The 26,650-nt window shown below is 48.5% G+C and overlaps 1 protein-coding gene across 3 annotated transcripts; it reads right to left on the bottom strand.

Moving 5' to 3' along the window:
- Positions 1-2,597: 2,597 nt before the first annotated feature.
- On the bottom strand, positions 2,598-26,650 carry LOC103650800 (mitochondrial thiamine diphosphate carrier 2-like). 3 transcript variants are annotated; one of them, XM_008676373.4, is made up of 8 exons: positions 26,161-26,650; positions 23,751-23,867; positions 12,641-12,752; positions 11,475-11,602; positions 10,816-10,968; positions 10,516-10,665; positions 3,481-3,713; positions 2,598-3,115 (listed from the first exon to the last, which is right to left on the bottom strand). In XM_008676373.4, exons 1-7 carry the CDS (start codon positions 26,284-26,286, stop codon positions 3,495-3,497), a joined length of 1,005 nt encoding a protein of 334 aa, XP_008674595.1. In that variant the 5' UTR covers positions 26,287-26,650; the 3' UTR covers positions 2,598-3,115; positions 3,481-3,494. The 3 variants fall into 3 exon arrangements, 2 of the variants coding, with proteins under 2 accessions (XP_008674595.1, NP_001384105.1); XR_564387.4 differs by having other exon boundaries at positions 2,775-3,115; positions 3,320-3,713; positions 26,161-26,546; NM_001397176.1 differs by having other exon boundaries at positions 2,830-3,115; positions 3,517-3,713; positions 26,161-26,379.

The following is a 26,650-nucleotide window of genomic DNA, read 5'->3' on the forward strand; positions in this document are numbered from 1 at the left end:
TCGCGACCGAGCCCGCTCCAGGATTCGAAGATGTGCACGCCACAGTTGAAGGAGTGGCCTCCTACGGGATTCGCGGGGAGTAGGTAGCTGAGGCAGAGCTCGGGCGAGGTGGAGTTTGTCTTGAGGCCGAGGTCGACTTTGGGTGAGGCAGAGTTTGCGCCCAAGGTTCAGCCTGCGTTCTTGTCGTATCGTACGTCCCATCGTGGGTTGGTAGAAGGCGTGCGGGAACAGTGGTCACATGCGTCATTGTAGTTGATGAAGCTTGTTAGGACCGCGGTCTTGTTGCTCATGTTCAACTGCAACTTTGTGTGGGGTAGGTATGCGCATTGAATGCTCTTGTCCCCTGCGAACTTCGGCTGAGCCTTGCCTTGGGGTTGTCTTCCTTACCCGAGATGGGCTCAGGCGAGGCGGAGACTGTCGTTCTGGGGAGAGGGGACCTCGGCCGGGACAAGGATTCTCCCGAGTACACACCCTGTTCGAGGGCAGGCTCGTGCGAGGCAGAGTTATGGTGACCCCTGAGAGGGGCCTCGGGCGAAGAGTGAGTTATGATCCTTCGTCCTCGGGGAATGTGTCTTGATGGCGGTGTAGGGGTTAAGCGTGTTTTAGGGGCGTAATCTAGGTGCCCCTAATTACGATACCCGACAGTACCCCCGAGCCCTCCAAGGAAGTGTTTTGACACTTGTTTGGAGGCTCTTCTATTCTCCGTGCGGATACGCTGCTTAACCTTAAGAAGTGGAAGATTTTTTTCTGATGATGTGCTCGTGTGTGCTTTTACCTTGCTCACTCGAAATTTTTCCAAATTCGGGTATCCTTGTTCCTTGGGGTACAGGTGGTAATCAAATCGACAGTCATATGGTTTTCGATATGACTGCCCCCGGGGACCATGTTAATTCCGAGCTTATCTCAGAATGCCCCAGCTATCTCTTCTCTTACTATGTCAATAGCAACCGATGGTAGTCAATTGGCCCTTTGGTTCAACATAGGTGTGGGTGTTTTGGTATTATGTCGTCTTCTTGTCCATGGGTTTGGGTTTTCTGGGCATTAATGCTTGCCCCTGGTGGCTCATATGGCTGCTCATCTCTTTTCGGTCTTGTATGGAAGGCCAAAAAGTACTCGCCCTCACGTGTCTGGGCTATCGTATTATGGTACTAGGGTTTCGTGGGGTGTAACGATAGGTTTCGCTGGGACGGGTGTAAAAATGAGGAATGATAATTAATATTACGTTTTGTATACTCCGCGTTGGACTGTCCGGTCTGATACGCGGACCGTCCGGTGATGTATTCGAACTGTCCGGCTATATGCGCGGACGATCCGAAAGAGTCTGTTAGGGTTTGCGTAAAATGCAGTGGCCCTGGCTCGGATTTCGGTAACTCAGTTCGGAAAACAGGACCAGCTGTCATTGGTCAGGATGGTTCGCACTCAGGCATGGACGGTCCGGTCGTGCGTAGATCGGTGGATTTACTCTCGATCTGCGTAGGAGGTTGTAGTTGTCCAGAATATGTGTCTATCGGTATCCCATAAAGTGGTTGGGATTGGTCAAATTTATCAAATGCACGTGCTAGCCTCATATACTCGTCTTGCATAACCCGTATTAATCGTTGCATTTGTTCTCGTTGCTCATCTACGTAAGATCTAAGGGATTGGATTTCTTTTGTTTCACTTACTTTGAGGGTAGTTGTAGTAGGTTAGAGCGAAGCTAGATTAGTCGCTCGCTGCCGGACGACTTTTTGATTTCAGTCCACCTTAAAGTTGGCCAGGAACTTCACCTGGGCATCCTTGATTAGTTGTTACTTGTGCTCCTTGAACTCTCGCTGATCCTCAGTCGAAAGAGTTTTTATAGTCGGCTCGATGATGTTGCTGGGAGAGATGTCAGAACTATCTTTTGAACCAAACATTGATGGTCGATCTGATAGATCTTCACGTGATATCCCCAGCGGAGTCGCCAAAAAGTATGTTGACACCGAGCTAGGGGCTAATCACTGCAATGTGTATCAACGACGGTGCTCTCTGAAGTACCGCAGACAGTCCGCTGCCGAGAGCCAGACGATCCACGACCTGACGCAATGGCTAGGGTTCCTATTGACAAGCCGAACGGCCCGTGCCTGGTGGCCGAAGGGTCCGCGTATGCGTAGGGGTGGCAAAATTCGCCAATAGCACCTAGATCTCGCTCCTGAGAGGAACCCTGTTGAGGAGAGATCCCAGAGTTTGTCTTGCGATCGACAGGCCACCCAAAACATCTCTCTACAACGTTGAGCCGGAGAAAGGTGGAGATTAGAGGGAGAAAACTATGTTATTATATATTCCTAGGGAAAAAGTTAAAAAACTAAAGATATATTGATTGTTGATCGATTGTTAATATTCGTACCCTTCAAATATATAAGAGAAAGGTCTAGACCCGTTTCTAAACATTCCCCAATAACTCCCGTAAGATTAGAGGGATAAACCCGCAAAAAGATAGAAATTTGACCGTCTGATCTAATTCTATAACGGACCGTCCGCACCTAAGTCTGAATCGTCCGAGCCTCAATGCCGAACCGTCCGGCCATACCAGTGCCATAAATGATGCTCAACAAAATGGTCATACTCAGTACTATAAATGGTGCTCAACAAAATGGTTGAATAAATTACGACTGCCATCAACCATGAAATTTGTTCGGCTGCCCTACAACCGTAGCTGCTGCAGTCTGTTGCAGGTGCAATCCATATAAATAAAAAAGACTGTAGAAGACGCAGCCCCAACAAGCCGCAAGGAAAACATGACTGCAGCCGAGAAAAGATTCGTAACACGATCCCAGCAAAACTGCCGGCTGCTTTTGACTTAGTCATGTATGACGCGTCGCGATCACTAAGTTAGTTGTAGTCAGCCTTGTTTTACAAGCCAACGAATGCCCTACCACCACATTAGGCAATTGGGGAAAGAATAAGAAACGACAAAACAGCTCTTTTCTATGTAAGGCTTTACATGTATCGGATCTCTAGGAATTGTATGCACTTGACGATTGACCTTCCGGTCTCCATCCTCCATGTCCACGGTGTGCAAAAAGTTCTCGTCATGGTATCTTGATAGCTCCATGATCCATCAAGACCTCACTCAACTCCAGCCTTGCTCCCTATCCTGCAAATCAGTTTCAGGTTCTATCACTGCTCCGGACATGAACGAGCATGCAGACATCAACAAAGAAAACGTAAAACTTCAGGTTTGAAGAAAAGGTAGGGCTCAGTGCATAGACATCTAGAAATGCAAATTTTCGGTGACCAACTCGATTGCCGATTTGTGTAACGCCTAATAGTTTGCCAAAAACCCATGAGAGGACCTTACAAGCATGAATTATCCAGTTGATTTTAGCAGGCTCCCAAGTCCCAAACCTCGTATGGACTGCAAGATCCAATGGAACTGCAGCCTCTTCCAGACACAAGTGTATAACAGCATGGAGAAATAATATAAACAGCAACAGAAAAAACAGGGGGATAAAGTATTACTGCATTGAAGATTTTCACATCAGTATCGACTCTAACCAGTCTGAGATGTATTCATATGCCACAAATGTCACAGCACCAGCAGGGGCCGATTTCACCAAAGAGGGGAAAAGGCCCTTATAAAGGCCTCCAAATCCCTCCTTTGCGACAATCTCCTTTAGGGCATGGTACATGCCCTTGTATGTGCTGCTCTCAATTCGAGCTCCATACCTTGGATGGCGTTTTAGCCCTTCAATCTGCATTATGACCAAGGAAACCTGATCATCCCATGGCTAGCAATCTCAAGATAAACACAGCTAGAGTATAACAAAAGGCATGGAATCCATTATAAGAAAAGGCACTAAACACAGCTAGAGTATGTGAAATCTCAAGTAATTCATTGTCAACCTAAGAGCTTGTTCGGTTAGGGGTGGATCGAAGGGGATTAAATCACTTCTTAGTCAAAATTGAATAGAAAGAGATCCAATCCCCTCAATCCCTTCCGCTTCAGGTGAAACCGAACAAGGCCTAAATGGGTATTTATGCCTAAGAGGCGCTAAGGTCAACTCATTCGTCAATGAAGTGGTATACCAATGTACCACACTGCCATACTGGCAAGTGGCAACAAGCAAATATAACGGAACGGAAAGAAATGTCCTCAGTAAGTCAACAGAAACATAATGACACAAAGCATGCCCAGTAAACAAAAGAGACTACTAATATTAACTCAAAAGGATGCAGATATTCTATACAAGTAAATTTCACATAGTGACATAAACGACTGAAGGACAAGATCATAGTTTATAACATACACACATTCACACATGCAATTAAAAAAAAGTGGTCCAACATCGTGTGTCAAGGTTGAAGTTGCAATGTTGAGCGTGGCCAAGAGAGAAGATCTAAATACCAGTGATGAGTTTGTCTAAATTGGAGGGTGCATGAAAAGTTTCTGTTTTGTTTTGGGCCAAAAAGGACTAATTAATTTAGTAAAGAAACATTACATCCCTATTTTTTTTCTCGAACGCACAGGAGAGTTGCACATCATTATATTAAGAAAAAGGGGATCCAAAATAGACCAAGAGTACAAGGCAGCTCTCCTAAGGAGGCCTAAAACACAAATACAAGAACAGTTCCATGAAACCAAGCCAACCAACTACTACACCACGCCGACTAGCACTAACTAAGTTTCAAGGCTGGGAGCTGCAATGTTAGAGTATATGGATTAGGCCCATGTGGCTAGGCCCATGAGGCCCGTGTATGAACTCTATACAGCCACCCTTCGCCGGTGCGCAGCCGGGGTTCACCTCACCGTCAGGGTTTGCCTTCGCCTCTCCGTCGCCCTGGACCTCGACGCCTGCCGCTTCGTCGTGGCCCACGCCGCCGGCTGCTCCACCGTCCGGGCCGGTTAGTTGGGACGCGGCCGCCCTGGCTGCTGCCTTCCAGACTCCCGCTCTGACTCCGTCGATGGGTCCCGAGTGGATCGCGGACACCGGTGCTACCTACCACATCACTCCCGACCATGGTATACTCACCTCTGTTCGCCCTCCTTCCTCTGTTCCTTCGTCCATCATGGTGGCGAATGGCTCGTGTCTTCCTGTCACATCTGTGGGTGCCGCCGGCACTCCCGGCTCTTTTCGCATTCCTGATGTTCTTGTCGCTCCTTCTTTGGTCCACAATCTTCTTTCTATTCGTCGTTTTACCGCTGATAATTCTTGTTCTGTCGAGTTTGACTCTTCTGGTCTTACTGTGAAGGACTCGGCAACTCAGCGCCCCCTCCTCAGATGTGACAGCACCGGCCCCCTCTACACCCTTCGGCTTCCGCATGCCACCTCTTCTTCGTCTTCGTCGCCTGACACAGCTGCTGTTTTTGCTGCCACCACACCTACTACCTGGCATCGTCGCCTTGGTCACCCCGGACGCGATGCCTTGATGCAGCTTACTCGTAGTGCCACTATCCCATGTACTAGATCACATGATGAGCATCTTTGTCATGCGTGCTAGTTAGGCCGCCATGTTTGTCTTCCTTTTTCTTCTTCTTCCTCGCATGCTACTCATGCATTTGATCTTGTACACTGCGATTTGTGGACTTCACCTATTACCAGTATGTCAGGCTGCAAATACTATCTTGTGGTGCTTGATGATTTTTCTCATTATGTGTGGACTTTTCCTTTGTGTGCCAAGTCTGAGGCTTTCCCCACCCTCCGCCACTTCTTCGCCTGGGTGTCCACTCAGTTCGGCCTCACCATTAAGGCCGTTCAGTGTGACAATGGTCGGGAGTTCGATAACTCCACCTCTCGTGACTTCTTTCTCTCCCACGGGATGCAGTTGCGGATGTCTTGCCCGTATACCTCCTCCTAGAACGGCAAGGCTGAGCGCATGATCCGCACGACCAACGACACCATCCGCACTCTTCTCCAGACGCACCTACCGACACGCTTCTAGGCCGAGGCCCTCCACACCTCGACCTACCTCCTCAATCGTCTCCTTTCCACTGTGTGCCCGGCCCCCACTCCTCACCAGGCACTCTTCGGTACCCCTCCGCGCTATGACCACCTCTGTGTCTTCGGGTGTGCTTGCTACCCGAACACCGCTGCCACTGCTCCTCACAAGCTAGCACCCCGTTCCACCCTCTGTGTGTTTCTCGGGTACTCCCCGGACCACAAGGGCTACCGCTGCTTTGACCTCTCCTCTCGCCGGGTCCTCATCTCTCGCCATGTGGTGTTTGATGAGTCCGTGTTTCCCTACTCCACCACCACCACACCACCCTCCTCCGACCCTGACCTTGACCTCTTCACTCTCTTTCCGACTGACGCGGTGGTCGAGCCACCTATACTTCCTCTCTCTGCAGGTACTCGCTCGCCGCCTGTCGGTACTACTCTCAGCCCGGTGCCTTGCCCAGGTCCGGTGGTGTCGCCTCTCCGCGGGGCCCCGTCTCCGACCGCCCCCGGGCCGAACGGGGGTGGCGGGGCTGCACCGACGGTGGGGCCGTTGGTGCCGGCGGCCTCCTCGTCGTCCGCCCCCGGGCTGAGCGGGGGGTGGCGGGACTGCACCGCCTGCGGGGCCGTCGGTACCGACCCCTCCGGCCCGCTTCGCACAGCCGGTGCGGGTCTACCAGCGCCGGCCCCCGGTAACCACGTCGCCGGCCGTGGAAACGTCGATCCCTCCGGCACGCTTCACCCAGCCGGTGCGTGTCTACCAGCGTCGGCTGCCGCCGTCGTCGCCACCGGTGGCCCAGTCCCCGCCAGGGACACCTATACCTCCGCTGCGGCCACCAGCGGCACGTGTTGAGACGCCGGTGTACCACCCACCGCTCCTTCACCGCGACCCGCGGCACGTCCACCCGATGGTGACGCGGCACGCGGCTGGTACCCTGCCGCCCCAGGTCCTGGCGGCCACGCCCGGGGACTCGCAGGTTTCTCCGGTACCCTCCTCCGTCCGCACCGCCCTGCTGGACCCCCACTGGCGTCGGGCGATGGAGGAGTACGCGGCGCTCGTCGCCAACCAGACGTGGGATCTGGTGCCCTGTCCGCCCGGCGCCAACGTCGTCACCGCAAGTGGATCTGGACGCACAAGCGGCGGGCCGATGGTACCCTGGAGCGGTACAAGGCTCGCTGGGTTCTTCGGGGCTTCACTCAACGCCCCGGAGTCGACTACGATGAGACCTTCAGCCCGGTTGTGAAGCCCGCCACCGTCCGCACGGTGCTCTCGCTGGCCCTCGCTCGCTCCTGGCCAGTTCACCAGCTTGACGTCAAGAACGCCTTCCTGCACGGCGCCCTCACCGAGACCGTCTACTGCTGTCAGCCGGTGGGGTTCGTGGACTCCTCTCGCCCTGACATGGTCTGCCGGCTCAACAGGTCCCTCTACGGCCTCAAGCAGGCCCTCCGGGCGTGGCACTCCAGACTGGCTACGTTCTTGGTGACACTGGGCTTCGTGGAGGCCAAGTCAGACACGTCTCTGTTCATCCACCATCATGGAGCAGAGACTGCCTACTTGCTTCTCTACGTGGATGACATCGTCCTCACCGCCTCCGGTCAGTCACTTCTTCGCCGCCTCATCGACGCGCTTCAGCGGGAGTTTCCGGTCAAGGATTTGGGCGTGCTTCACCATTTCCTGGGGGTCACTGCTGAGCCTCGCCCCTCAGGACTCCTACTTCACCAGCGGCAGTACACTCTTGACATTCTAGAGCGAGCCAAGATGATTAACTGCAAGACCTGCTCCACCCCAGTCGACACGCAGGCGAAGCTCTCCGAGGCCGAGGGTGACCCAGTCGAGGACCCCACCGGGTACAGGAGTCTTGCCGGTGCCCTTCAGTACCTCACCTTCACCAGGCCGGACATCTCCTACGCCGTGCAGCAGGTCTGTCTCCATATGCACGACCCCCGGGAGCCCCACCTCGCGGCTCTCAAGCGCCTCCTCCGCTACCTCCGGGGAACCGTCGACTACGGGCTGTTTCTTCACCGGTCTACCTACTCCGAGCTGGTCGTCTACACCGACGCTGACTGGGCCGGGTGCCCGGACACTCGGCGCTCCACCTCTGGCTACGCCGTCTTCTTAGGCGGCAACCTGGTGTCCTGGTCGTCGAAGCGCCAGCCGGTCGTCTCCCGCTCGAGCGCCGAGGCAGAGTACCGTGTCGTGGCCAACGGCGTGGCGGAGGCTGCGTGGCTCCGCCAGCTCCTCGCCGAGCTCCACAGTCCTCTCTCCAGGAGCACGTTGGTCTACTACGACAACGTCAGCGCCGTCTACCTCTCCACCAACCCGGTGCAGCACCAGCGAACCAAGCATGTGGAGATCGATCTACACTTCGTCCGAGATCGCGTCGCCGTCGGCGATGTTCGGGTACTCCACGTCCCGAACACCTCCCAATTTGCCGACATCTTCACCAAGGGTCTTCCGTCCTCGACCTTCGTCGAGTTTCGCTCCAGCCTCAACATCAGTTTTTCGAGTCCAGTCTGTGAACTCCGCTACGACGGAAGTTCAGACTGCGGGGGGGGGGGGGGGGGGGGGTAGAGTATATGGATTAGGCCCATGTGGCTAGGCCCATGAGGCCCGTGTATGAACTCTATAATCTATTCTCTCTAACATGCAAGAAAGGAGTCCCTTGGCTCCAGCCATCTCCCACAATCGCAGTTCCTCCCTTGCTTGTATGAGAGCCTCTGGAACACTAGAAGATAACCCGTCAAAGACACATATGTTCCGATGATTCCAAATAATCAAACCACCCAAGGGCTATAAGGGAGTTAAGTCCCTTCTTTGTAAGACCACATGTGGCTTCCGCAGCTTGCTCCCACCACTCCATGAAGGAAACTGCACTAGGATGAGGGGCAAGACTGTGCCAGCCCAAATTGTCGCAGCAGCAGGAACCAAAATTCCCTTGCGAAAACACAGGACACTAGAAGGTGATCCAAAGTTTCAGATTCCTGGTCATATAATGGACACCTTTCCGGGTGGTCCAGATTCCTACTAGCCAGCCTATCAGCTGTCCAGCACATTTTTAGAACCGTGAGCCAAAGGAAGAAATGGCATTTGGAGGGGGCCGTCCACGTTTCCCAAACTCTTTCATAATGGCCAAAGGAAGCAGAACCAATGAACAATCCCTCAGACGCTTTGAGCTGAATAGATCACATTAACGACAATACTGAAGATATGCTTATCCTCCACATCGGACTGGAACATGAAGTCTGAAATCAAGTTCCGTAGATGAAGATAATCAACTAAGACCCCTACAAAGAGAGTTCCTTTGATGTCTGAAATCCATCTATTCGTGAAGGCCTCCAGAACCGTTCTCCTAATGGTTATTCTTTTTGGTATGGCCTCAAACAATCTGGGAGCTAGGTCAGCAATGAGCAATCCTCTGCCCATGAAACCACTTATCCAGAACAAAGTGTTCGCACCATTACCAACTTCCGAAATGAGCACCACTGAGAAGAAAGACCTTGCTTTGTCCGGCACTTGGATGGGAAGGCCGCACCAAGGATGGCCAGAATCAGTTTTCTGGAGCCAGAGCCAACACATGTGTAGGGCCCAACCGAGCTCTTTGAGACTAGATATGCCAAGTCCTCCCATCTGGAGAGGCCTGCACGCCTCACCCCCACCATAAGAACATTAAAGCCACATACCATCCAGCTCCAAGTGAGGTTTGAGCGATCCAAGCAAAAACCATCCGCGACACAGCAAAGCAGGTTTGTTCTCTGAACTCTCTGATTCTTTTAGCATCAGGGACGCACAACAAGAAAGGTCGGGTTCAAGAGGCTCTTCTGTTGGATTATATCCCTAATTAATTTAGTAAAGAAACGGATCCCAAATAAATTTAGTCAACAAACGTGGTAGGGTTTCTAGTCCTACCAGGGATCTGCCGAAGGGAGTATGGGTGAGGGGAGGACAGGCTACGGCCTGGAGGTGGTGGCTGCCTCTTGGGCGCCGAAGTCGCAGGAAACGGCGCACAGGGATGTGGATTCCAGCTCCCGTGAGGAAGCTGGCAGAAGATATCTGCTATTGCTTGCCTTTCTTGATTACAAAGTCCTAATTATATAGACCTAAGGCCAACCGACTACTCCACAATACTAGGAGATAAAAGACTTATCCAACTACTCCATAATATTAGGAGATAAACCGCTAAGACTCATCCAACTAAACTGATTACTTATCTCCTGATCTCCTGCGCCTACTCTGGTGGGTCTAGTTGCCTTCTGGTAGACCAGGCCGGTCATAACAACGGTATAACCTGCAACTTCCTTTATAGTTAGTTAGTTAGGAAATGGTAACTGGCCTGGTGGAGCATGGTGTGTTAGGAGTATAGAGTCCTTAATGTATAAGTTACTATAGTCCTTGTTTACCACTTGTGTTGAATAATAGCCCCATGGGGGCAATATACAGTACATGAGTGCATATATAGAAAAGGACTCTATACTCCAGTTACAACCGAGAGACAACCATAGAATGATAACCACAATGACTGCCTCAAAGGCTCAAAGCTATGCAGTATCAAGTTATTTGCCTATATCTAAATACCACGAATCAGCTGGAGGAAATCAGTTGCTTTCAAGACAAGAAAATCACCTGGAACCTTTTCTTTACAACATCAAGTGGGTGGCATGCAGCCTTTGAAAATGTCCCAGCAGCAAACCCACAAAGAAATAGCTGGAAACTTGATACAGAATCATCCTCGCTTCCAAAGTTAAGATGCGAATATTTATATCTGTTCCATGTCTGCATGGCAGAAAATACAGTCAGGGAGATCAAATTTCACCAGTATTCATAAAAGTATTTGGTATCCTTGACAAGCATGTATTCGACATAGAAGCAATTCTACTTATATAAGTATGCAATAGGCAAAAACTGTGAGTTTAATGTCATTACCATCATAGAACGTTTGAAAGTGTCATATGAACCAAACTGCAAACCAGCATATGGTATGATTTCAACAAGAGTTGGAGATAGACCAGAATAAAGCCCTTGAACACCACGGGTTTTAATTATATCAACAAATGCAGACCTCATGTTGGGGTAAATCTACAGAGAAAAACTCTGAATCAGCAAACCCTGTGTGGCACCATAAGTGCAAAAAAGAGTGCCAAAAACATTGAAATGAAATAGTAGAAGAAAATCCCAACAAATAATTGCATGCATAATGGCACCCATTAATAAGGAGCAAAATAATACAGACTATTTTCACATATTTGCAGTGTTGGGACAAAAAATTCTCCCAGGATTAGGAACAACATCAGCCTATTAAATCATCAGACCTGTAAGAATATGAGCAGTTCCAAAACCAAGCTAATAGAGTCATAACCAAAGAACAACAACAACAAAGCCTTTTTGTCCCAAGCAAGTTAGGGTAGGCTAGAGTTAAACCCCAACATAAACCAAGTCAAGGTCCTGCTGAAAAAACCCCACAAAGACACACTTGCTTCTAACCCTAAAGTCCCCATCATTCCATTCAATTACACACAACTAAACATGCCACAAGTGTTAAAAAAATTAATTGTTTTGTAGACCAAAGGTAAAATCAGACTTACTTTTGGTTCACCCTGTGATGCAAGAATAGTCCTCAGAAGGTCAAATGGATATGACCCTATAGTTGCTGCACATCCTGCTAGAGCTCCACTTACATAGGATAAGTAAGGGCTCAAATGCAAATGATCCTCTGAGAGAGAAAAATACCAATAGATCAGATAAGATTTTAGAGATGTATATACTCATAATGGTGGAAGGACAGTTCTGGCGCAGTGGTGAGAAGTTATTCCACTGAGCCAAAGGTCCTAGGTTCGACGTAACTTCTCTACAAAAATGTAGGGGTAAGGTTTGTCTCGGTTATTCCTTCCCCAGACCTGACTCATGTGGGAGCCACCACACTGTGTCTGTCCTTTTTTATATACTCATAATAGTGCTTCAGTTTTGATTTTTGAACAATATATATGATTTTTGGCAGTGAGATGAGTTACAGCAGCTAACTAACTTTGAAGGTGACATATTAAAGAGGCATCAGTTATAAAGAGACAAGATTGAGAAAATTTCAAATCATTCAACTAACACCAAATTGTGTGAACCACTAATCTGAACTACCGACATTTAAGTTAAAATAGGTTATGATCATGACATTGTCAACTTCTGTAATGGAATCGACCACATCAAAACACTATTACGTAAGTCAGCAATTTGATACATGAGCCCACAACTCCAAAGTTAGTTTGTGTACTACAAAATAATCCATGGTTTAATCATAAATAAATGAATAAATCACCAAAGCTTCCAAAATGTGGAATATGAGACAATCCTAGAGAATGCCACGAGATAACTGAGAAAAATTCAAGTCTTGATGAAACTGCAACTACTGTTTTATTGGAAGAAAAATAAAAAATTGAAAATGGATTCCTGAGAACACCTAGAATGAAAAAATGGCATATTCATTGGAACTGAAGTCATGGAAGCAACTGAATGTCGAAGGAGCACCATGGTCAAGCTTAGGTGTACTCTTTTTTTTATGGTGGCACATGTTTGGACTCTTGTTATGATGCACAGGTAATAAGATTTAGAATTGTTTTGGCATTTTGCCCAGAATGCAGTCACTAAAATAAATGAAAACTACTGCGAACCTTATCATTAAGGTTTACAGAATGATTGTTGCACTAGTACAAAAAAAAACAAAAAGAAGTTGCAAGGGTGCCTTATGCATACAAGATACCTGTTTTAGATGAACCAGAAGCAAATGTTTTTAGTTTGTGTAGGACAGTGAATTGTATAGCTGTATATGGCATATACATCAACAAAGCCGGTACATTTCCTCTCCAGAATCCCTGAAATTTAACAATCTTGCTTGGTAAGAACATATATCAATATTAATATGCTAATAGTGACACAGGCAAGAAACACCTCACTTATCACAGATCACAAGAAAGGGAAGAAACAGAACAAAGACTGGACGCAGAGCTATAGTGAGGCATAGCCGCATAGGGTGACCAGCGACCTAGGCTATGCTTTCTTTTGTTCTCAAGTGACAGCTCACTTATTTCGCATGACATATTAACATTACATGGCATCTTCTTTACAGACATAAACATGGCATCATGGTTTTAGCATCATTGATTTCAGGAGTAAAACATAAATATCATTATAGGCGTGACATAGGAATAGTGAGTATTCTACAAGGTTATCAAGCCGTCCGACTAATCGTGATCATGGTTTTCAAATCGTCCGAGTTATCACGATTTATCGCGATAAATCGGTCTGATCGGTCACCTGTGCTCAATTAGAACCACCGACCCGATTAGGTGGCCTAATCGTCCGGACGTCCGACTAATCGTCCGGACGTCCGACTAATCGTCTAGTAATCGTGATTAATCGTCCGGTTAGTTCATACTGCAGCTTGAAATCTGGAATAGGAAAGGCCGCCTCTGTGTTATATTTTTGGGCGCCTGGCGCCTCATTTCCATAATGGCACCGTATTAATTACTGATTGGTGGCTTGGCGCCTTGTTTCCAAAACCATATTTACTTTCCTGTTTTCTTTTGATCTCTCTGTCTCGTGATCTCAAATTCTCAATTCCCATATGTCTTCTCCTTCCTGGTGAACGAGGAACGACTCCTCCGGTCCTCCCTCCTCCAGTCCTCCCTGAGCTGATCTCCGGCTCCTCCTCCCCGAGACCCCGACCAACTGCTGCGTTGAATTGCTGATCAAGAACAAGAACCAACTCTGGTGATGTCATGTGGGGCCGCACCTACAGTAGGCGCAGGCGCGCCCGCGACGTGCGCAAGGCAACCGAGCAGGCAGGCCAGTCGCCAACAGCCAGGGGTTGATTAGCCGGCTAGGATAAGGCTAGAGAATAATATCGAGATGAGAGAATTGTGGAGAGTTGGTTAGCAGCAGATAAGTCCAAGAAAGTAGGATTAGTGGAGAGTTTGTAGAAGTTGGTTAGCCCTAGGGCTATTTATAAGCCGCATGGCAGCAGGGAATAAATCAAGCAATTTGTTATCTATCCAATCTTCTCTCTCCAATTCCAGCAAGCCTGCGGTAGGGTGCTCACCATCGCCTGCCAATTTTGTCACCACATCCTGGACGCCAGCGTGCCCATCCCCAGGAACAACGCCAAATTTCGTCACATCATCTTCGTTGACGGCGTCTCCATCCCCATGGGCGACGCCACTAAGGGTAGCCACGGCTCAGCAATCACCAGTTCCATCGATGGGGGACTTGTGGACCAACATAGGGGGCTGATCTCGCAAAGATGCAAGCCACGCTCCAAAAGGTTGAGCAAGGGCTGCTGCAAATCAAGGCAGCAGTGCAACATGAGCAGCACCAGCTGGCGTTGTCCGCACGGCTCCAGACTTCGACAGATGTGGGCATACAAGCTGCTACTTGTGGCTTTCTTGCACGACGGAGAGTGCGGGAGATGCGCCGACGGATGCTCGAGGCAGCCTTGGTGAGGGTTGACCTCGGCACACGGGGGCGTGACCTCGCCCTGTCGGACGGCTATCAGCAGCGGCACCGGGCCGCTATCTCCAAGTGTGAGCATGGTACGTGTCCCGCGGGCGACGAACTTCATCTCTACGACAGCGGCGGTAGGGAAGGCACTCCCCTCGTCATCGGCAAGGGCACACTATTTAGTGCCACCACATTCCGCTACCGGCCACCACGATGGCGCCTCCGCTGGTTATTGTTGCGACCTATTCCAGGTGCCCGTCCAGATGGCGTCCATGGGATCCAGGTGGCTACACACGTGCAAGTCCAATGCCCTAAGGGTATCCGCCTTATCTTATGGGGTCAAAATCGGAATAATAAGATAAACCGAAATGTAAAAGGTTTTGTCTTCTAGGTTTCTGGTTTTGGGTCAAGTAGACTCGGTCTTTGAGCACCCGTCATGCTGCAGCTCGAGGACGAGCTGCTTGTCCAGGAGGGGTGTAGTGCCAGGGCCTAAGGAGGCCCACGGAGGGGCTGCGGCAGCAACAACCATGGGCCCTCCAAGGGGGATTAGATAAGGATAGTTAGAGATAAGATTAGAAGATTAGTTGAGATTATTTAGGAGATTAGTTGAGATTATCTAGGAAGGTTATCAGTTAGTAGTTTGTTGAGAGTTTTTAGGAGAGTTTTAAGGAGATAAGGATCTCTAGCTAGATAGGGGCGGTCAGCCGGCCTATTTATGTAATCAATGGATGAGAAATAAAGCAGGCAAGAATTAGAAGGGAGAAACCCTCCTCTTGCTCGGCCATGGGCAAAGGCCCCCGGCCAGTGTTCCTGCTCATCGATACCCCTCTCCAATCCTCACCGATCTAGCGACCATAACAGACGGATCGCCATGGATCCCGCCAAGGTGCAGGCGATGGCTGATTGGCCCAAACCCCGGTCCGCGCGGGCCGTACGGGGGTTCTTGGGTCTCGCGGGCTACTACCGCAAATTCGTCAACGACTACGGGCTATTGCGTCCCCTCTGACCGCGCTATTGAAGGACGGCTTCACGTGGAACGACGACGCCGCCGCGGCCTTCCAAGCCCTCAAAACCGCGGTGACCTCAGCTCCGATCTTGGCGCTCCCGAACTTCACGCGCCCGTTCGTGGTGGAGTGTGACGCATCGACCTACGGCTTTGGGGCTTTGTTACTCCAGGATAAACACCCCATTGCATACTTCAGCCGACCGATAGCTCCCCGGCACCACTCGCTAGCTGCATATGAGCGGGAACTCATCGGCCTTGTGCAGGCCATTCGACATTGCAGGTCGTACCTTTGGGGTCGGCGTTTAACAGTACGGACAGACCAGTACAGCCTTAAATTTCTACTAGATCAACGTCTCGCCACAATCCCGCAGCATCATTGGGTCGGCAAGCTCCTCAGCTTTGACTTCGTCGTCGAATATAAGCCGGACGCCCTCAACACAGTGGCAGATGCCCTCTCCCGCTGCGACACCGAGGAGGAGACTAACGGCGGTGCGGTTCTAGCTATCTCCGTGTCGCGCTTTGACTTCATCACACGTCTCCATGACGTTCAGGCCACCGACCCGGCGCTGGTAGCTCTCCGCGAGGAGTTGGCTGCTGGATCTCGAGCGGCTCCATGGGCCCTCACCGACGATTTGGTGACCTACTACGACGGGCGGCTGTACGTGCCACCAGCATCTCCGCTCCTGCAGGAGCTGGTGGCGGCGGTACATGAGGACGGACACGAAGGGGTGCAGCGCACCTTGCACCGGCTTCGCCGGGACTTTCACTTTCCCAACATGCGTCGCATCGTTCAGGATTTGGTGGGCGCCTGCGTCACATGCCAAAGATACAAATCAGAGCACCTACATCCGGCGGGCCTTCTTCATCCATTACCTGTCCCGACAGCTGTCTGGGCGGACATTGGCCTGGACTTCGTGGAGGCACTGCCACGGGTTTGCGGCAAGTCAGTAATCCTCACGGTGGTGGATCGCTTCAGCAAGTACTGCCACTTCATTCCGCTCGCCCATCCTTATTCGGCGAAATCTGTGGCCCAGGCGTTCTTCACCGAAATTGTCCGCCTACACGGGGTGCCGCAGTCCATGGTGTCCGACCGGGACCCCGTGTTCACCTCTACATTCTAGAAGGAGTTGATGCGGCTCATGAATGTCAAGCTGCACATGACGTCGGCATTCCATCCACAATCCGACGGCCAGACGAAGGCTGCTAACCGTGTTATTATCATGTACCTCCGCTGTTTTACAGGTGATCGCCCCCGCCAATGGCTCCGATGGTTACCATGGGCAGAGTACACCTACAACACTGCCTACCAGTCGTCCCTACGCGACACGCCATTTCGGGTGGTCTATGGACGGGATCCTCCGTCCATCCAGTCATATGAGCCTGGGGATACGTGCGTAGCCGCTGTGGCCAAGACAATGGAAGAACGGGAAGAGTTCTTGGCGGATGTGCGGTATAGATTGGAGCAAGCACAAGCTGTTCAGAAGCTCCACTATGACAAACACCACCGCCAGGTCTCCTATGAAGTGGGCGACTGGGTCCTGCTCCGCCTTCGACACCGCCCAGTTGCATCCCTGTCCCCGGCGGTCCAAGGCAAGCTGCAGCCACGGTACTTCGGGCCCTACCGCATCTCCGAGCTCGTCAACAACGTCGCTGTTCGCCTGGAGCTTCCCCCTCGCGCCAAGCTCCATGATGTCTTTCATGTGGGCCTCTTGAAGAAGTGGGTGGGCACCCCCCCAGCAGCTCCGCCACCGCTGCCCAACATTCATCATGGCGCGGTGGAGCCAGAACCAGACCAGGTCGTACGCGCCCGCATGGCTCGCGGCATCCGTCAAGTGCTTGTCCATTGGAAGGGCCAATCTGCTGCATCCGCAACGTGGGAGGACTTGGACTCGTTCCGCGGCAAGTACCTCGACTTTCAGCTCGAGGACGAGCTAGGTCTCGAGGGGGGAGAGATGTCATGTGGGGCCGCACCTACAGCAGGCGCAGGCACGCCCACGACGTGTGCAGGGCAACCGAGCAGGCAGGCCAGGCGCCAACAGCCAGGGGCTGATTAGCCAGCTAGGGTAAGGCTAGAGAATAATATCGAGATGAGAGAATTGTGGAGAGTTGGTTAGCAGCAGATAAGTCCAAGAAAGTAGGATTAGTTGAGAGTTTGTAGAAGTTGGTTAGCCCTAGGGCTATTTATAAGCCGCATGGCAGCAGGGAATAAATCAAGTAATTTGTTATCTATCCAATCTTCTCTCTCCAATTCCAGCAAGCCTGCGGCATGGTGCTCACCTTGCCAGAGAAGACGGACCGAGACTACAATCTCTGTAGTCGAGAGCCAGCTACCCTAGGGGCCGACGCCCTTGACAGGTGATCAACTCCGGCGACTCAGGCAGACAAGAAGATGAGTACCTCATCTGAAGGTACTGTGATCAAGTTTCAGTTTGGTTTGGTACCTTGTTCAGTTTCAGTTTGTTACATTGTTCAGTTTCAGTTTGGTACCTTGTTCATTCTAGTTCATCCTTGTCCAGTTTGGACTTTGTAACTTGTTAATTTCAGTTGCAGTTTGGTACCTTGTCCATCCTTGTTCAGTTTCAAAAACTTTTCTCCTTGTTCATCCTGCGCAGATATCAGTGTTCAAGTCATTTTCCCTGGATCACAATATCAAACAAATGAGCAGGAGCAGCCAAAGCATGTCTCCTCTGCTGTGGATAGTACCAATCCAGTTGGTTCGGCATCCTCGGCTGCTCCTCCTGACTCTGCATCGTTGGCTAACTTGGCTGAGAAGGCTATATCAGCACTGCCTCTCGACCTAGCTGCTCAAGCTGTTGATGTGAAGAGGAAGGCCAGGTCACAGGATCCTGGCTGGAAATTTGGATGGTGGCCATATCCCGCCAAAAAGGATTTTGTCCAATGTATTTTCTGCATGAAGGTGATTCTTGCTGGTAATAGCCGATTCAAACAGCACCTTAGGGCTTGTTTGGGTAATCTTGGATTGGAGTGGATTGAAGTGGTATAAGGTGTATTGAAGTGTAATATAAACTAATTTCCCTTTCAATACCTAAAATACACTTCAATCCACTTCAATACCTCTTTATCCAAACAAGGCCTTAGTGGGGGATTCGGTTACACGACCAAGTGTGCTAGGGTTCCAGGACTTGTTTCAAAGGAGATGATGGCCTACTTGAATAAAAACTCGAAAGTTGTGGTCAATGTTGAGGCTGCAGAAGAGATTCAGATCAGTGAAAATCCATACCCAAGTTCTGGGACCAAATACAAGCAGGCGAAGAAGAAAGCTACTCAGGCTGCCATGACCTCATTTGTAGTTTCTGCACCGATCAGACCAACTACCCAGAAGCAGTCAAAATCAGTGAGTGGTATGCTTTCCAAGACACCAGAGGAGGTTGTTGCTGAGAGGCACAAAGGTAAAGTGTCTCAGTCGACTCTTGAACACTGCACGAAGAAAGGGAAGGAAGCCAAACAAATAGTTGATGATCATGTTGCTGACTTCCTTTATGAGAATAAGATACCTTTGCACGTTGTCAACTCAGGGAGTTGGGAGATAACGCTGGAGTCCATTGGCCAATATGAACCTGGATACCGGGGACCCTCATACCATAAGGTCAGGGTTCCTGGGCTTGAGAGGGTTGTAACTAGGACATCAGAATTAAGGAAGAAGCATGAGCTGGCTTGGAAGGAATATGGGTGCTCACTTATGTCAGATGGGTGGACTGACATGAGGCAACGGCATTTGATCAACTTTCTAGTCAACAGCCCAGCAGGGACTTACTTTTTAACCTCTGTAGACGCTTCGAGTGAGATAGCAAGTGCTACTATGTTGGCTGATTTGTTGGAGAAGCAGATTGAAAAGATTGGGAAAGAAATGTATGGGCTGCGGTGGATGAAGCTTTGGGAGCAACACATGGTCTCTAGGGTCGAAACTTGCCTAGGACTGCTGCTGCAGCTTCCCAACGTCCTCCACTCCGCACCTTTACTAGGTCTAGGAAGCGTCCAAGAAATAACGCACTTCAGGATAGTGTTGAAAATGAAGAAACCATTGACCAACAAACTCTGTTTTCAAGTCGTCCGACTAATTGCGGTTTAGGGTGGCCGATTAGGGAAGTCGACCCGATCAGAACACCTGATCACCCTGGTCGTCCGACTAGTCGACGACTAGGGACGATTAGTCACTCGATCAGGCGCTTCTGAGAGACCAGAGTCCGAAGCCTGTAAAAAAATCCGTGGGCTTTTAAGAGAGCTGCTGTTGTTTTGAACAACAAGCTGCAACCGCTAATCGATAGGCTTGCAGACCTCTTACCTAATTGGAAGGCCGACCTGATGACTCGAGCTGGCGGAGCCATCCAGGTGCAACATGTGCTCACGGCAACAGTTATATACCACGCCATGGCATTGGATTTACCTAAGTGGGCTATCAAAGCCATTGACAAGATTAGACGTGGCTTTCTTTGGAAAGGGCGTAAGGATGTGCTCGGTGGCCACTGCTTAGTCGCTTGGGGCAAAGTGACACGCCCAAAGGAGCTTGGTGGGCTTGGCATCTCAGATTTACAAAAGCTGAATTGGGCCCTTCGGGTTAGATGGCTGTGGTTGGAAAAAACGGATCCCTCGAAGTCTTGGGCTGATTTACCTCTCCAGAGTTCCAGCATTCTGAAATCTATCCTCTCTACAGCTTTGATTACAGAAATTGGTGATGGTTGTAACACCTTATTTTGGAGGGACAGATGGTTGATGGGGTTGAGGATTGAGGATCTAACTCCTCATATTTTTGCCATCGTCCCGACCAGGATTACCAATAGGAGAACGGTGGCTGAGGGTATCGTGGAGATGGCTTGGATTCGGGACCTGAGAGGCACCATCACTTGGGATGTCCTCTCTGATTTTTTAACTCTTAGTTAAGTCATTGCAGATTACTCCATTAATGTTGGAGTGCCAGACAAGCATATCTGGAAATTCTCCCCGACAGGCCAATACTCTTCAAAGTCGGCTTATGATATGTTATTTCTTGGTTCCACTTCTTTGGGAGCATATGAGCGCATTTGGGAATCTTGGGCACCTTCAAAGTGCAGTTTCTTCCTTTGGCTTGTCATGCACAACAGATGCTGGACCGCAGACCGTCTTGCTAGAAGGGGGCTACCCCACCCCAGTGTGTGCCCCCTTTGCGACCAAGAAGAGGAAACAATACAACATCTTCTCATCTCTTGCGTCTTTGCACGACAGTTCTGGTATTCCTTGTTAAGCAGGTCTGGGTTGCCTAACCTTTCACCAGATAATGCTAGTTGCAGCCTTGATGACTGGTGGAGCAGAGCTGTGGAGAAGATTCCCCGTGATCTCCAATCCGGCTTCAATTCTCTAGTTATTCTTGGCGCTTGGAGCCTTTGGCGTCATCGCAACGACTGCGTGTTTAATGGGAGATCGCCAAGTCTGGCGAGTGCTCTCACCCTCGCTGGCGATGAGCTCAGGATGTGGTGTAGTGCCGGGGCAAAAGGGCTAAACCTGCTTTCAACTCTTATGTTTTTGCTTGACCCAGGGGGATAGTCTAGTGGCTTGTTCAGAGTGGTTGTGTGTGGTTGTTGTGTTGCGTCTTGTGTCTTGTTGTGTCATGTACTCATGTGTGTGTGTGTCGTGTCAGGTGTGTGTCGGGTGTGGTGTGTTGTACCTTCTTCTATCTATTAATGGAATGATACGTAGATCTCCTGCGTGTTCGAGAAAAAAAAACATGAACATGAACCAGGTGGAAGGGGAGCTGCTTCTGTTGATGAATTTCAGTTGAATGAAGATCTTCTTTAGGTCACTGGTAGTGTGGTAGTAAGTGTTTCTTTGCTGTTTTGAACACCACATTACTTTAGGGTCATTGGGGAGCTACTGTTTTAAGTTGGATGAATATCTTCTCTTAAATGAGTATTGCAGAATTCATGTCATGTTTACCCTTTATATATAGTTATATACTACTCCCTTTGTCGCAATTTATAATTCATTTGACTTTTTTGTGCCAAATTTGACCGGCTCGTCTTATTCAATTTTTTTACGAAAAATGAAAAAATCAAAGCCATACTTAAAGTATATTATAAAGTATATGATATCATAGTAAAAATTAACAATAATTATGAAATTTTTTGAATAAGACGAGTCGGTCAAACTTCAGGTAAAAAAGTCAAACGAATTATAAATTGGAACGGAGGGAGTATGTTATATACTCTATACATATATGGTCTTATATACCATATAAACTCTATACATATGTCCCGGATGAACAGGACGGCCAGAGGTCGATTAGTCGCCGGGTCGTCGACTAATCGAGATTAGTCGCCTGGTCGGACCCCTAGGTTGACCAGCTGATCGCTCGACTTGAAAACATAGCCAACAAGATGATTCAGCTGCTTGGGAAGATGAAGAAGAAGAATAACATCTACAATCTGATGAAAGATCAACGGAAGGTGAAGAATCTGTCCCAGGTTGTGGTGGAGGGCCAGCTACTGCTGATGGCCTGATGCATTCCATTTGGGTGAGGATCTGCTACATTAGGTCTTGTAAGTTTGATTAGTTAAATAACTCTACTGCTGTGTGCTCTACTCAAGGTGAGTAGGTGACTGCTACTATGCTATCTGGTCACTGGTATCTGCTGTAAGCCAGTTATGTTGTTTCCCTGTTTGTGTTTGAGAGTTTGAGACTTTTGAGTAATGAGTAGCTGGTTACTGCACTACTGCAGTACTGCTAAATATCTATTGCTAATTGCTGTTTGAGTTTGATAATTAAGTTATTCCTGTTCAGACTTTATCCTTTACAGGTAGTCAGGTACTACTCATACTGAAGGTGACTGCTACTGCTACTGTTTCTGTAAGCGTGTAATACTTTGATGTTTGATTACTTACTGGCTATTGCTATTGTTTTTTATTACCTTCTGTTTTTTTTTTTTTGCTACTGTTTTTGCTTGATTATATAGTATATAACTATACACTATAGTGTATAAGTAATTAAGTATAACTGTATATAACTATATAGGATGACTAGGACAACTAGGTGGCCGACCAGTCACCGATTAATCGACCTGGTCGACGTCCTAATCACGATTTATCGCATAATCGACTATGTTTTCTGGTCGAGCGACCAACTAGTCGACCTAGGGGTCCGACCAGGCAACTAATCTCGATTAGTCGATGGCTAGGTCGACTAATCGACCTCTCGTCGACCCTGGTTGTCTACTAGTCGTCTTGTTCATCCAGGACATATCACATATGTGTAGAGTATATAACTATATATGGTATATAAGACCATATATGTATAGAGTATATAACATACTCCCAATCTTTTTTATTTGTCGCCGTCTAGTTCAAAAATGAACTAGCAGGCGACAAATATTTGAGAACAGAGATAGTAGTATATAACAATAGTATAGAGTATATAACTATATATAAAGGGTAAACATGACATGAATTCTGCAATACTCATTTAAGAGAAGATATTTGTTCATCCAACTGAAAACACTAGCTCCCCAATGACCCTAAAGTAATGCAGGCGTTCAAAACAGCAAAGAAACACTTACTACCACACTACCAGTGACCTAAAGAAGATATTCATCCAACTGAAATTTTTTACAGGCTTCGGGCCCCGGTCGCTCAGAAGCCTAATCGTCCCTAGTCGGACAACCAGGGCGATTAGGTGTTCTGATCGGGTCGGCTTCCCTAATCGGCCACCCTAAACCGACTAGCCCGACTAATCGCAATTAGTCAAACGACTTGTAAACACAGCTAATCGGTCAGAGAACTCGACCAGGCGATTTGAAAACCATGATCATGATTAGTCGGACTTATCAATGCCATTGCAATCAGTTATGCACTATGATTAGTCACGATTAGGCGGGGTGACCTATGCTATGGCAGCTATGGTTGATTAGACAATCTGGAAAGATTGGTACTCTACACCATAACGTAAACAATTCATGACCCTGCCCTAATTTTACTGTCACAACTTAGACGATTTGCTTAGTGAGAGCCAAACAAGCTTCGGTGAGTTGTGAGATATTGATATGTTCATGTCTAGAAAAAATACAACTAACAATGTTTAACAAGTAGATGGGGATGTGAAAGACTGGAAGTTGTGGAAAATCCTAACACATTTCACCCCAAACAAAGCTCAAATAGACATGAATTAATAAAAAGAAAAACAGAATTCTTCAATTCCATACTATAAGGCAGGATTCTACCCAGCAAGAAGACGCCGTTTAGTTTAGCCTATTATAGATAGAGGCATGCCAGTGCAAGAGCAAGTATCTGTAGTTCTGTACTGGTCTGTTTCTCAGTAGCTCAATATGGCATAAATCAATAGCTCAATATGGCATAAACCAAGTGTGCAAAGGCAAGGCAGATACCGGTAAACCTTCCTCTCTGAGAATATCTTTGGTTGCTTGCAGAAGCCCAGTGTATTTGGAAGGTCCATATATATCCCTTCGAAGAATACCCCACGAGGTTGTGGGTTCTAACTGAACCTGCAGAGAATATTGAGGAAGCCTCTTAACATCCAAAATGGATATGGCTTTCACCAATAGAATATTTAAAAGATTACAATGTACCAAAAGGGCAAGTTTCATTTCGCCCGATGGCACCTGTGCTGCTTTCAATACTATCATGTAATTTAGTGGGAAAGCGATAAAATTGAGCAAAAAACACAAGTACAAAATTTCTGTCACATAATAGTCTGATCTTTGTTTTACTCAAACAAATTCCATTATTCCTTGGTATATTTGCAGAAAAAGGAAACCTCCAATTTGTGCAAACTAAGAAAGTGATTTCAACATCTCATTATCTGGCAAATAGGGCCCTCAAAACCATAATGAAGCATGCATCCAAGGATTCTTATCAAGGTTATATGCAATAAAAGTATGATTCAAAAAGAAAATCAGCATTTGTAAGCTTATTATAATGCACTTCCAGTGAGGTTACAAAAGTCAATAGATTAAACAGTAATCCCTGTCCTTAGTTTAAAAAAAACAGCATTTTCAACCATCCAAACTCAGTATAACCCATCAACATTTCTGCCTAAATGTATGGCAATCATGTACAGTAATGCCCAGACAAGCCACCACAACAAGGACATAAGCTAAAGCAGGCAACATCATCATAAACCAATACCCATCATGCCTATAAGTTAGATTCAGTTAGCTCAGAGAGGAAACAACTCCCAAACCATGCATTTAATCAGTTAATCCATGTGCACCTCGCGACTTCAAATACTACATATATCTAATCCATTCCAAATTGATCGAACCAAGTAGCTATCCAACACTCAAACCACAGATAAACAGAGACAAGCGCAGCCACAGGGACTCACAGACCGCCAAATTCCTGCAGATACGCAATGCAGGCACAAATCAGACGAACTACACGGCTTCGGGTATCCAACCACCAAACCTAAAGCTACAGCCTCCCAGAAAGACGGCAACACCCTAAAAAATTATGTCAGTCCCAAATGATCCCAACCAAGCAATTATACCATACCTAGTTCACGAATAAACAGTGGTGGTGCCCCAGCGAGCAGCACTGCGACAGCCCAGCCGAAGAATGTACCATGGGAGGAGAGATGTTAGGGGGTGGGATGACCTGGAAGCGAAAAATGTACCTCGCTTTCGATACTATAATGTAATTTTGGTTGGAAAGCTATAGTATCAAGTAAAAAATATGATCGTGTAATTTTAGTGGGAGAGCAATAATATCGGGTAAAAATACTATCATGTAATTTTAGTGAAAAAACAATAACATCAAGTAAAAAGTATGGGTACAAAATTATCCTGTCACATAATAGTCTGATCTTACTGTCTCCTACTACTCATATATCGTGTAATTTTAGTGGGAGAGCAATAATATCGGGTAAAAATACTATCATGTAATTTTAGTGAAAAAACAATAACATCAAGTAAAAAGTATGGGTACAAAATTATCCTGTCACATAATAGTCTGATCTTACTGTCTCCTACTACTCATATAAAATAAAATAATTCTTAGTATATTTGCAGAAAACGGAAACCCTCCTATTTGTGCAAACTAAGCAAGTGAGATTAGCTGTTCACTACCTAACAAAAGGGGCCCTCAAATCCATAATTAAGCATACATCCAGATATTCTTGTCAAGGTTACACGTGATGAAAGCACGATTCCAACGGAATATTGGCATTTGGTAAGCTTATTACAATGCACTTCCAGTGAGTTTGCAAAAGTCAATCGATTAAAAAGCAATCCCCACCCTAAGTTTCAGAAAACCAACACCATTTCCACCCATCCAAACTCAGTGTAGAACTCATCAACATTTCTGACAGAATGTACGGTGACCATAGGCAACATCATTCCTAAACCAGTAGCCACCGTGCCAGCATAATCCCTAAACCAATAGCCATCATGCGTAGCAGTTAGTGCGGAGGTGAAACCGTTGCCAAACCACGCAGTTCATCTTCAAATACCACCTACACCTAATCCGTTTCAGTTTCCGAATTGATCAAACCAGATAGCTACCACACGCTCAGACAACAGGCAAACGCAGACGCACAATTACTCCAGAGATGAAATGCAGTGGCTTGCCGTATCCAAACACCGAAACTACAGCGTCCCAAGGGACACACCAGCACCCTCAAAAATTCCGCCAGGTGATCCCAGCCGAGCAATCGAGAAATCCTAGGGTACCTAGCTCGCGAACAAACGGCGGCGGTGCCCCAGCGAGCAGCACCGCGACAGCCCGGCCGGAGAATGTACTACGGGAGGAGAAGGGAGATATTAGGGGGGGCGGGAAGACCTGGAAGCGGATTTTGATGACGTCGAGGGGGGAGGTGACGGTGCGGGAGATGCCGCCGGAGATGGCACCCGCGAGCGAGTCCACCAGCGCCCTCCGCATCTGCGACGGCTCCTCCCCGGAGCCCATCGGCTGCGGCGGCGAGGCGAGAAGGGGCGAGACAGGGTCACGGGGGTGAGAAAGGAAGAGAGCGAGAGATTAGGGGGTGTGGTGGTTTGGCTTTTGGAGGAAAAAGAGGCGGTATGGCTCTTGGCTTCCGAGGCCGGGGGCTGCCGCGTCGTGGTGCCTGGCTGCCTGGTGGGCGCGGCCGGCGTGGGTCGGTGTGCGGCTCTGCGCGAAGAGGCCAGAGGCGCAGCGCAATCGCTCTACTAGCCTCCCTCGGTCCCTGCCTTTTGACGAGACGCCGGTGGAGGATGGGCACCGCCGAGTTTGCTCGATGTTGCTGCCGTTGCCACGTTGGACTGAGGAGCTGAGATTGACAATTCCAGACGGG

This window comes from Zea mays, chromosome 3 (assembly GCF_902167145.1).
Source record: "Zea mays cultivar B73 chromosome 3, Zm-B73-REFERENCE-NAM-5.0, whole genome shotgun sequence".
NCBI lineage: Eukaryota > Viridiplantae > Streptophyta > Magnoliopsida > Poales > Poaceae > Zea > Zea mays.